This window comes from Emydura macquarii, unplaced genomic scaffold, assembly GCF_026122565.2.
Source record: "Emydura macquarii macquarii isolate MOO-44397 ecotype Brisbane River unplaced genomic scaffold, CSIRO-AGI_Emac_v2 contig_1363, whole genome shotgun sequence".
In the NCBI taxonomy this organism is placed as follows: Eukaryota; Metazoa; Chordata; order Testudines; family Chelidae; genus Emydura; species Emydura macquarii.
The window spans coordinates 7939699-7952464 of NW_027131500.1; the positions used below are offsets into that span (position 1 = coordinate 7939699).

Consider the following 12766-nt stretch of genomic DNA (forward strand, 5'->3'; position numbering starts at 1 on the left):
ACCAAAACAAGGCCCTACCTTCAACTCAGTGGTATTTCTCTGTCTGTAATGTTATAACTATTGGTTATAACCAAAATCACCACTTGGTCACTCTGGATATGGAGGTGAAGCAGTGACTTTAGGGTTAGGTTTAGGGGACAGGGTGAGGATTATGTTCGAGAGTAGGGCACCAGATAGCTTCCTCTGCCTGCAGCACCAAATAAGCACTCTGTGGGCTAGATTTTAGTGGAAAGCTGGCCCTGCACTTCACCACTCTGGCCAACTCCTACCATGCAGACCCCCTCACTCCACCAACACACACACACAGCTGGGTCGCTTGTCCCCAATCCAGCAACCCCCTAGCTAGAGTCCTCACCCCCTACCTTCCTTGCCCCCACCCCCGATTGATGTTGGTGAAAATGGGAGAACTGGAGCCTGCTATTCCAGTTTTGACTTTCACCAAAAGCATAGAGTTCTGACCATTGAGATGGGGCAAAGGGCCTGGTGGGAGTGTGGAGGGCAAGGAGCTCAGCTAGGTGTACAGTTCAGCCTATATAAACAACACTATATTAAAAAGCATAAAATATATTAAATGTAATCCTTAATGCCAGCGCACCCACACTTCCCACTGGAGTCAGGAATGCAAGTAATGTAAGACTGGGCCATTGAAAATATAATCTACAACAAATTCACTCCTGGTGTACTTATTTTGACCTACACTAACCATGAATTTGCCTCACTGTTTCCACAAGGATCCCCCCACCTTCTTACTGACACTACTTTAGTTGGCTTTGTAGCACTTTATTTATCTAGAGGTATTTTATTTCAGCTTTGTTTGTTATTAATTCTGTATTTTTAACTCTTCAGACAGCTGTGCCCCCCTTGGAGAAGCAGGCAGCACTTCATCAATAAAGTTCTTTAATTAAAATATGGCTCCATATTTTGTGATGGATAGATTATGGCAGATTTAATTACTCATTTTAAAAATACCTTATTATTTATCTTAATCACCTGACAGCTTGAACATTTCTAGAAAGCAGTGGCAGCCACGTGATGATGACCACCCAGGAGGTATGAACACCCAGGAGATTCCCCCAGCTGTTAGCAAGCTGGGGAGCCTGAAGGGACTCAGCAAGGCACTTAGGAGTCGGAGGGGAGACTCCACCTTGTTATTGTTTCTGGATCTGAAGCTCGTTCCCAGTGCTTTAGCCTGCTGCTGATACGAACTGGGCCAAGCAAAACGCGCAAAAACCTTAGCAGTTGCCAACAGCCCTTATCAAAAGTCCCCTAAGTTGGTCTCACGCCATTTGGCTAGATGCAAAGGGCACGATAAGAGGCAGGACCTGTCCCCAGAGTCTGCAACTCGGGTTTTTGTTTGCTTGGGGGGAGGGGGGAGAAAAAAACAACAGCGAGAGCTGGGAGCGCAAAGCTCCCCTGCTGGCCCCTGAGGTTCAGCCAGGCGTTGAGGGGAACGCGCCACCTCCCAGGCACGCGCTGACTGAGTCCCGGGAAAAGGGGAAAAGTCGCCGCAGCGGCGGCGGCAGGAGGAGGAGGGACGGAGGGAGGGAGGGAGCTAGAGGGAGTGAACTGCAGGGCAGGTGACACCGAGTTGGGTTCCCCAGAGCTGCCGCGTTTGGCAGCTTCCTTCTCGCCTGCTTCACGCAGGCCAGGCTGGGAGGGAAGAGAAAGGAGACGGCGACTCTATAAATACCCAGCGCGAGAGAGCGCGCCCCAGAGCCCTGCGCGAGGGACGGACAGACGGCGGGGCAGCGCTCAGCCTTCAGCAAGCGGCGAACATGCACGTGAATGGCAAAGTGGCTCTGGTCACCGGCGCGGCGCAGGGCATAGGCAGAGCCTTCGTCCAGGCGCTGCTGGAGAAGGGCGCTAAGGTGAGCGCGTGTCCCGGCGGCGGGGGGCGCATGGGGACACCCCGCCATCCCTGAGCCACTCCCCCCTTCTGGGGGGGGGGAAGGGAAGACTGGGGGGGTCGCTTCTACAGAGGCTGCTGCCTTCTAGGAAGCCCAGAGCCCCTCCCCCTATTGTCGTCGCGCGCGGAAGGTACCTGCTGCTCTCCCGGCCATTCCCAGAGCAAGCGCGCAGCCGGGGGGGCGCAGGCTGGTGCATTAGGGGCCATAGGCATGTCTACTCCCCGGCTGGGATGGCGAGTCTTTCTTGCTCCATCTGAATGTCCCTTGCCTTACAATGCTGCCTTGGCTCCTCTCACGTGCGTCGCCCCCCCCCCCCCCCCCCCGCTCTCCTCCTCGCGCAGGTAGCGCTGGTGGATCGGAACCTCGAAGCAGGTGAGGAGAGCAAAGCCGCCTTGGACGAGCAGTTCGAAGCGCAGAGGACTCTCCTCTTGCAGTGCGATGTTACAGATCAGGAACAACTGCAAGGTAAAGAGGGAATCTGTCAGCATTCTACGCTCTCTTAACATGCAGCAACCTGGAGAAAAGGAGAGGGGAAAAAAAAAAAGCCTGGGCTTCTGAATCTGTAAGTGTGCAATTAAGGTTTCTGGAGGGTAGCCTATTTCTGATAACTTGCAAGTGTGACTCAGGTAGGATCCGTTTCTCACGCTGCAAGTGGGAAATACTATTACCAGTGTGTGACTGGCATAGTGTAAAGAAAGGATAAAGAAGACACTGAGTATTTTGTGATACTTTTGTATCAGAGCCTCTGCATAAGATAATGGGGTTTTTATGAGTAATGTATTAAAAACTTTAAAGTACAGAGCTTTATGTTTAATAAAGCTTTACTGCAGACTCAAAAATACATTTTCTCAATATGAAAGTAATAAATTCTGCTCTGGGCAATCTGCACTATAGATATTTTGCAGTACAATGGAGCTAGTCTGAATTTACATTGCTATTGCTCAGAGCGAAACCTGGACTTAAATGCTGAAGATGAAATGCTGCTCTTTAAGATAAGAAATAACTGATAATATGGCTTTTTAAAATTTTTAACTTAAACCACTACAGAAAAAGAGCAATGAACTCCTGCGGTTTGTGATTTCATGCATGTTCTCATTCTGGAATACACCCCATTCTCTACTGAGCTCTATATAATATTTACTTTTTATGCAGCATTAAACAGCAGACATCTCACAAACATTTCATAATAACCGCAACATCCCATGAATGTTTGCACAGATTCATTCAGAGGCCGTGAGTTAGGTAGAAAACTTGGTCAGTTTTGTTAATGCTCCTTCCATGGATTTCAGTTTTGTTAATGCTCTTTTCATGGAAAATTATGTCAGGCTTGATTTAAACCCATAGTTTCTGCCTTCTGCTTCATAAATTGTATCAACTGGTTGTCTATAAAGTAGATCAATTAACTTTAATTGGCTCCATTAGTTTTAAAGCCCTTAATGGCTACCTATTCTGTAAACTTCTTACTGACAGTGGTCTTGATACTGCAACTTGTTCACTGGGGCCAAATCTCTGTGCCACTTCACTGGAACTTTGTATGGATACATGTCTGCCCCTATGAAACAAGTTACACAATCAGAGACACAGTTTGCAGTCACACAGTGCACACTGTTCAGGGTCTAACTATCACATCTGCAGTCAGGTCATGGTCATGCTTTTTTTTCCAAAAGAGTTCCTCTCAAGTTCTCACTGTCTCTCCTCTTAAGGGACTCTAACAGCCCTAATTCACCAGATCTCTCCCTTTCCAGGCCAAGCTACTCTTTTTTAAAGCATAATCTCGGTCATCTGACCAGGTGCAGGGTGCACTGACCCTGCTCCCTCTTAAAGGGCTAGTGCCACCATGTGACAGGACACTAAACAGATGTGATCACTGTGGCCAGACAAACCTGTTGCCAGCAATAGACTACGTAAGCTAATCAACAATTTTTCAGCACATCAGTATGAACAGTTGAAAAGTATTTGGTTCTTTTCCCAGTGTGGTCGAGATGATTTGTACAGTTCTAGGAACAATACACAAATCATTAAGAATAAGCCAAAAGTTTTTTCGTTTTGTTTTGTTTTTTAAGACAGAAGATTTCAATGCTGGGTGTCAAGGACAATGTTACTGGAGAGCTTCTGTAGAGAACAGGATGAAAATAAGTGAGGCACAAAGCCAGGTTCTGAAACTGAGATCTAATTAAGGACCTGATCCTGCATTCACAAAACTGCATTGATTTTGCATGCCCTAAGCAACCAGTTCTGCTCCTACTGAAGTAAAAGAACTTCAGTTCACTTTGATAGTGCAAGATAGGGCCCCGAAGGAAGTAAGGGGAACATGATTAGAGAATGTTAGGTTCAGAGAGTGAAGAACAAAATAGGCAATCAACAACACAAAACAGAAAAGACAGAAAACTAAAAATAGAGCCCTTAAAATATCAAAACATTATAGTGAAGGATAATATCACTAACTCTGAAAGACAAGGGAGATGAATACAATCTCTGCTTTCAGCTGTTTTTAACATGATACAATGCTCTTGTGTTTAAAAACAAGAACTGGACCATATTTTGACCCCCTTCTAAAATTGCCATGCAGTGCTCGGGCAGCCTTAGCCTAATACCTGTCGATTCCCCTAATGTAGGAGATGGGTGACACAAACATAGCTCTGTTGGCACTACACCCATTCCGACGTAGAGGTGTGGCCAGAGAAAAAGAGGTATGGCAACAGTGGGGTTGTAATTTTGGATATTTTTGCTTGCCACAATGGCCTGGTATCTCAAAACTATCTTTCAGGATACCTGACATGTTTTGGATTTTCATTTAATCATGCTATTCTTTTATTACAACAATATTTTCATTCAAGATATTTTTGCTATGTAGTATTTGTTCGATGTTTGCCATAGACAAACAGTTCAATGGAACAAGTGTTCACAGTGATGAACAATGCTTGGAGAGAAGAAAAAATAAAATGAGTGGAGACGCTACTCAAAACTGTTCTTTTGGTCAAAGAGAATGTTAATGACATTTGTTCAGTGTTTCATGATAAAGCCCTTAAGAACAGTAAATTGCTGGGAAATATGCATGTGTTGCTATTGAGTCAGCTTCTAGCAGTACAGACATCTGTACACTTTCTAATTGTAGTTGTGTCTTTGAGTATTTTGTAATTCTAAAAAAACAGTCACCATGAAAGTATTGTAAGCTTTTTATTCTGAAAAAATTGCCACCTTTAATGATCCATAAAGGTGTCTATAAGCCTCTTTTGGAATTCCCTACCTTCCCAAATTGTGCTGAGCATGGAGGTCCTGAGGATCTGGCCCATTAATTTTAATTCAGAATGATGTACACAGACTCTGTGGAAGTAATTTTTCAACAATAAAAGGAATGAGATTCAATCTGAGAGGCAATGATTCAGTAACTTTATATATAGGGTATATATACATTATTCATAAATTGGCATAATTCATCAAGTAATATGGTGAATTACTGATAGTTTAAAGATTTAAAATATTTATTAATTACAACATTGAGTAAGGATACACTCATTCTTAATATAAATTGAATTCAAACACAATCATGAATTTTTCAGTGTGTAAAGTTTTTCTTTTATTTTAAAGATACATAGATGGAATCAGATGCTGAATTGCCTGAATACCCCCAAACTTATGCAAGATCAAGCCATAAAGACTTGATTTTAAAAGGTGCTGAATGAGTGAAAAGGTTGTTGTACTATTTTACTTCCATTAACAGTCTTAAATAGTATTACTGTTAATACTTGTTGAATAGTTAGGTAAGTGCTGTAAGTATTCGTTAAACATTAACAAAGTATGTGTTTAACATTAACTGTTTAAAAAAATAATGAATTAACACACTTTGGATAGGGTAGGAAATATCGCAACTTGCATTTCATTTGTAATATTTAAAATATATGGAAAACAAGACAGCTAAGGAATTTTCTCCCTTGGATTTTACTATAGGTGCTTTTAAAAAAACAGTTGAACATTTTGGGAAGCTGGATGTTGTGGTTAATAATGCTGGAGTGAATAATGAAAAGGACTGGGAAAGCACTATACAAATTAATTTGGTAAGCATTCTCTATTTTAAAATATTCATACTATAATACTGTAAGGCTTGAGGTTGTTTTCAGCTAACAAGTTGTAGGTCGAAACTCATTTAAATGGCTAACGAGCATACCTGAGCCTCAAGGACAATGGCTAGTGTAAACATCCGATGGCTCAGGAAGCCAGATGTCCTCTTAGTGATTCTAATTCCAATGAGAACAGCACTTTTGCTTTTTAGAATTTTTGTCTCATCTGCCACCTATTTGTAAGGACCGCCCCCCCTTTTTCCTCCCCGCTACCCCCACTCTGAGTATAGCCCTAGCATCCTTGATGTAAGTAGAGTGATTAAAGTGTCTCTGCATGTATGTAATGACCATTATCACTATTGTTCTCTCCGAATGGGACAATGTCTGTATTTATAAGTGAATAGATAAAGAATTTAAAACGTACTATGTAATTGATAAGAAAGTGTATATAATTGACCACTGTAACACCATGAAGTTGAAGCTGATTTATCAGACTTCCCGGTATCATGAATAAACCTCTTCAGTATTGTCTGTGCTGCCTGATTCTTGGAGAAAGAATCCTTCATGCTTTACAATACCTAAAGATGAGATTTTCAAAAAGGCCTAAGGAAGTTAATTACTCAACTCTAATTTATTTTTCCTTAGTCCTGTTTAAAAATCCTAGCCTATAGTGCTTGAATCCACCTAAGGTAAAGTTTAGGAGGAAATAACGTGCTGTGGATTTGTGAGAGTGTTTTTGGTTGGTTGTTTTTTTTAAACTTAACATGCATGTCAACCTAGAGAACATCTAAAGATACAAATTTACCATTTGAAAAAAGTGTTTCAAACAATTTTTATTTAAATCATGTTTAGATGCACCAATGATCTATAGTTGAGTCTCTTTCCATGGATCATCACATTGCTTCACATTAAAAATCCTGTATTGCCCACAACACACACACCTCTCTACCTTCCAGTGACATGAGTGCCAATCATGGTCAGTGTATGACATGGCCCTATGCATGCATGAGAGTCACTATAGATAATTATACTAGCACATTCGCAAGTACTATAAGTGTAACACTAATCTCACATATTGATATATCTTAAGACAACAATAAAAAGTATCAGTTATTATATATGACAAATAATTAATTGTCCTGCATCTGTACATTATTAATATTAATAATAACTGTATGTAACTATTAAATATTTTGCTACAGACCTTTTAGTTCCTTTTCTTTTCTCTACTTTTTCTACGTTGTACATGCAGATAAATAATCTTCCCTTAGACTCACACACCAGATCTTATATCTAGTCTTTTGCTATGTGTTCATGCACATTTCCCACTGATTGCTCCACATCTACACAGAAAGTAGACTGCTGGAACTGGGGATCAGTCATAAAACTCTGAAAAGAGAATAAATTAAAATATTATTGGTAATAACCATGAGGTTTTTAGTAAAAATATTGTTAAATTATTTTTATCAGAGTGTATTACATTACACAAGATTCTAGTGACTAGTATAATGGTATGCAAGGCCTGATATAGCAGAATATAAGGTATCTGGAGCATACTGAGGTATGCAAAGTGTGAAAAGCTATGGCTGTTGTCTCTGGTAGACAAGACTATCCAAGGTAATAGTTGTCTTGTAGCAGAGAGAGAAAAAATACATACAAATAAGCTCTGTAGAAGTTTCCCAAGGAATAGAAAATCCATAGATGAGCTCTCCAACTCTCATACTTCACAACTCATTTCTCACATTCTTCACTCTAGTTGAATCTTTGCAGCTTTTAAACCTGGCTACAAATATAGAGATGGGGATATATAGAATAAAAACTTTCCTGGCAGCTGTGGCTCTTTGATCCCTGAAAAGCAATTCTTTCTGGCTGAAAGCAACCACAACAAAAGTTATATTGGTCTACATTACCAACAAACCACTAATTTCTTCTTCTTCTTCTCACAGCTTTTCCCGCACTAAGCAGAGTCACCAAAAAGGTTCATTATGGTCCTTCTCCATCCGATCCGATCTTGCGTATCTTCTATCTTAAGTCCAACATTTTCCATGTCTCTCTTCAGCACATCCTTCCAATGGGTCTTTGGCCTTCCTCTCTTCCGTGGTCCAGGGGACTCCATTTCCAACACTCTTCTCGTCACATGGTCCTCACCTCTTCACATTACATGTCCATACCATCTCAATCTCTTCTCTTTCAACTTTGTTGCTACCTCTATCACTTTCAGAGTCCCTCGAATGTATTCGTTCCTTATCTTATCCTTCTTTGTTTCATCACAAATCCGTCGCAACATCCTCATTTCATTCACATTCAGCCTAGTCTCCTCTTTTAATGTTGTCGCCCACGTTTCTGCACCATATGTTAGTGCTGGTCGCACAACAGTTTTGTATATCTTCCCTTTCAGTTTAACTGGTATTTTCCTGTTGCAAAGCACACCTCTACATTTTCTCTAGTTGTTCCATGCTGATTGTACTCTTTGCTTTATTTCTGCACCCATACCACCATCCTCTTGTACCACAGATCCAAGGTACTTGAAGCTTTCTACCTGTTTGATTTTTCCTCCTTCAATTTTCACTGGTGCCTCCCATTCCTTATGAGTTCCACTAAATTTACAGTTCAGCAACTGGGTCTTTGTTCTGCCGATCCTTATTCCTCTGTCCTCTAGTACTTTTCTCCAACGTTCTAGATTTTCCTCCATGTTTTCTTCTGAACCTCCACACAGCACAAGGTTATCAGCAAAAAGCATAGTCCACGGGGGATCCTTTCTCACACCCTCGGTAACCACATCCATTACTGTCAGAAATAGGAATGGACTCAAGGCAGATCCTTGGTGCAATCCCACTTTTACCTCAAAGTTCTTCCCTCTTCCTGCTGAGCATCTTACCGAAGTCTTGGTTTCAGAGTACATATCTTGAATCAATCTGATGTACTTCTCAGGAACCCCTCGCTTTCTTGCACATCTCCACACTTCCTCTCTTGGCACCTGGTCATAGGCCTTTTCGATATCTATAAACATCATTCTCAAATCCCTTTGTCCTTCTCAGTGCTTCTCCATTGTCATTCTTAGTGCAAAGATAGCATCCGTTGTGTTTCGGCCTGACATAAATCCAAACTGACACTGATCAATTTCCACTTCATTTCGTAGCCTTTTGTCTATCACTCCCATATCTTAAATGTGTGAGGTAAAAGCTTGATTCCATGGTAATTCTTCATGTAATTCTTCATGTAGGATTATCCCAACAGCATTTCTCCTTTGGTCACATCCATGGTAGTAAAGCTTGTAACCACAGCCCAGTTCTTTGGCTTTACTTCCCTTTCATTTAGTTTCCTGCACGCATAGTCCTTGATGCCCTTCCTGCTCATGAGGTCTACTATCTCCCCTGTTCTTCCTGTAAGGCTTCCCACTAAAGTGTGTTGTAAGCGGGGATTCACTTCTTAGGCACCATTTCTGGGTAGTTCTGTCTTCAAACCACAGAGCTTGGAGATCTGGACCCCAAAAGGAAGGACTTACTTCATGCTCTGAGCTTTCAAATTCCATTCCATTCAAATCTGACATTCCATTATCTAAGAAAGACCTTCTGCTCTGTTAGGATTCAGTGAGGCTCTGTAGATCACTTCCATGAACCCTAATACCAAACATAGTAATCTGCATCCGCAAACAGGGCAGTAACATGAAGTTTGGAAAGGGGGTTAGAGTTTGCAAGGGATTACAGCCATGAAAGACTTTTTCCTATGTCAGTCTTCCAATGAAGGATAAATATGCAAAAATTAATTTAATTGTTTCTTAGGATAATAATGACTTATTTGTACACGAGGATGTTTTAAATTAAATCAAAACACATACAGTACGAAACAAAATCACATGGGCACTCTGCTGGAATTTGGCTGCTCACTAATAGAGCAAGATAAGAGATCTAAAAGTACAGGGCTAAGTTATGGATTTTATAGCCAGAGGTACACTGGAAAGGGTGAAGAGTGGCCATGCTAAAGCAGGAGTCCCAGAAGGAATGCTAATTGGGAATATCTTCTGGGAGCCTGAGGGAGTACATGCTGTTGGGCAGCTCCTGTGGCTAGTATGGATGGAGAGCAAAGTCATTGCCCAACCTCACCACCTCCTTTCTTGTCTCATTTCATATGATTAGTGCTGGCATCAGAGATCTTCAATGGGATGGTATCTAGCTTCTATATAGGGGAACTAGGTGTTGATGGGGGAGGCACCTTATTCCCTCTCTACTGACATGTTAGCTAGAATTTTCACTCCATACTGTAGAGTTAATTCTTAAATACTGTTTTCTCCCTCTCTCCCCAAACCCACATCTGTAAATGGAATATCAAAAACAGATTAATCCTTGGACGTATTTTGATAGAAGTGACAACATAAGTTATTTTGCATAATTTGAGTCTGCTGATTCTGAAACAAACTTGCCGAAGCCACCTTTTAAATCGAATCTCCAAAAGAGAGAGGAAAAAAAAGTGTCCTAAATGAGGTATTTCTACAGTTTATTCTAGGCCCAGATCCACAAAGGGACTTAGATGTTGCAACACCTGACTTTCAGGCACCTAGCACTCCTTCCCAGCCCCTCCAGTCCCACTGGAATCCACAAAGCCTGAGTAAGGCTCCTAGGCTCCCTATACATTGCAGGGGCAGAGAAAATTGCCTAAGAATGCGATCCACAAAAGCCAGCATGCTAAGCTGGGAGCTGTATAAGTTAGTCAATAGCAGATGCCGAAGAGAGGAATGTGTCCTTAGCTCCACCCTGCTCAGGGAGTTAGGTGCCCATATCCAGGTTTGAGAGAGGTGTCTATTCTCTGCCCAGGATCCACAGCTGGGAACCCTCTCCTGCTCATATTAATAATCCTAGGAGATTAACCTCCAAGATATTTTGCATTGTGAACTGATGACAGTGTGTGTCTCCCAAGAAGAAATGAGTGACACCATCAGATTGGTGCAGAGCCAATATAGACAGAAACAGATGGTCTGACTTTGAAAGACAGGCTTTAATTATGCCATCACACAATTAGCTATGTCTTTTATTTTTATGCTTGCAGTTAACTCAGAATGTAAATGATTGTAGTTGGCTACCTAATAACCTAATTTGCAGACACAAAATCAGGTAGTCAGTACAGTAAATTACAATTAATTACGTGCTCACAATTAATTGTGCACATAAAAAGGAAAATTCATTTAATCATGGGCATAAAGTTTTGCCAGTAAGTTAGAGGTTTGATTGAGGTCCATTTAGAAATTTAGCTCAATAAATGCAGACATTGATTATCAGTCAGCTATAAATCTTCAAAATATTTAATTTTGCCTTATGATAGAGGAAGAGGTAACAACTGTTGTTGGTGTGGGCAAACCTGCTGATGTAAAGACATTTGGTGATCTGATTGATCAAATTACATCTTTGTTATTGCCTGGTGCATCATTGTACACAAAAGCAGACATCTTTGATATGTATTTTACCAAGAGGAATCTATCAAGATATGCAATAGGCAGATGATCAGAACCACAGAACTAACTGATATGTCACAGAAGGAGGGACAGGCTGTACCCTTATTCCAAAATTGGCCATGTTATCATCAGAGGAGATACTTACCATACTTAATAAGGAAGCTATAGTTGTAGCGAGTTTTTTCTGATGAACAAGAGAAGTCATCACAAAGTTCTATTACCTCTCAGTTCTGTTACCTGTCAGAACAATAAATAAAGAGACTATATAACATTACCTCTTCCGGGTCAGTTGTTTCTACAAGACACACTAATTAAAGCTTTCTTCAAGAAACTTCCACCTGTATCTGAGACATCACTGGAATTGTCATACTGGATCAAACTATTGGCTGTCATATCTAGTATTCTGCTTCAAATGGTAGCCAGCACCTAGTGCTTAACAGGAAGTGGAATAAAACTCTACAATACACTCAGGCAATTATGGAATGCCATATATAAGATGAACCGGGATGAGTAAAAGTGTTGAATTTGGAGCTGGGAATCCTGATTTATCTTTTCAGTGTTGATGTTCATTTGCTATGTGATTTACTTCTTTCAGTAAGGTGTTTCTACAGCACTCATTACCATAGGCTTGGTCTACACTTATCCAGCAATTCGGCGGCAGTCGACAGGAGTTATGCAAGCTATGCAGAGTAGCTTGCGTAACTCCCGTTGACTGCTGTACTTCTTCTGTTCTGCACAGTGTCTTCACTGCAGTGCCCCGGGGGGAACTGTGTTCCCCTCGGCGCAGCACTACACCACATGAGGAGGTGGTTTTAGTACATCCAGTTCCTGATCGATTGAGCGGGACTACACTGACTGCTCAGTCGATCCAGATAAGTTGATCTGACGGCGGTGACTTTGCCACCATCAGTGTAGACATACCCATAGTTTCTGAGCACCAGGACCTAAACTCTCCCTACTTCAGCTTATCTTCATCTTTGAGAGTAAGGACAAGAAGCTTGATCTAGATGTAGAAAGAGTGGGAGACAATGAAAAAATATTCCTGTGTCAGTGAATTCCATAGATTGACTCTACTCAGTGCAACTGTTTCCCTTTAATAGGTCTTCAAAGACCATCTTTTACGTTATCTGAAAAAAAAATCAGTAAGGGTTAAATCATTTCCCTCTGAAGTCAACAGAAATAGCTACACTGATTTCAATTGCAGTTGGATTGAGTTTCAGTCATCTTTACAGAAAGTTGCTTTGTTTTGAGGTACTGAGATAGGGGATCTAATCATACTTCAACTCTCTCGACATACATAGTCGAGATTTAAGCTTTCCACTCTACAGGTTTTGGATCTTTATCCAATCTCTAGA

At 41.3% G+C, this 12766-nt stretch overlaps 1 protein-coding gene across 1 annotated transcript in view; it reads left to right on the forward strand.

Moving 5' to 3' along the window:
- The first annotated feature begins 1576 nt into the window (after positions 1 to 1576).
- The window catches only part of HPGD (15-hydroxyprostaglandin dehydrogenase), a 39640-nt gene continuing 28450 nt past the window's right edge, over positions 1577 to 12766 (forward strand). The window contains exons 1-3 of the mRNA XM_067551710.1: positions 1577 to 1868; positions 2249 to 2372; positions 5856 to 5962. Of these exons, the coding sequence (XP_067407811.1) occupies positions 1776 to 1868; positions 2249 to 2372; positions 5856 to 5962 (324 nt within the window). The 5' untranslated portion in view covers positions 1577 to 1775. The remainder of the gene's footprint in view (positions 1869 to 2248; positions 2373 to 5855; positions 5963 to 12766) is intronic.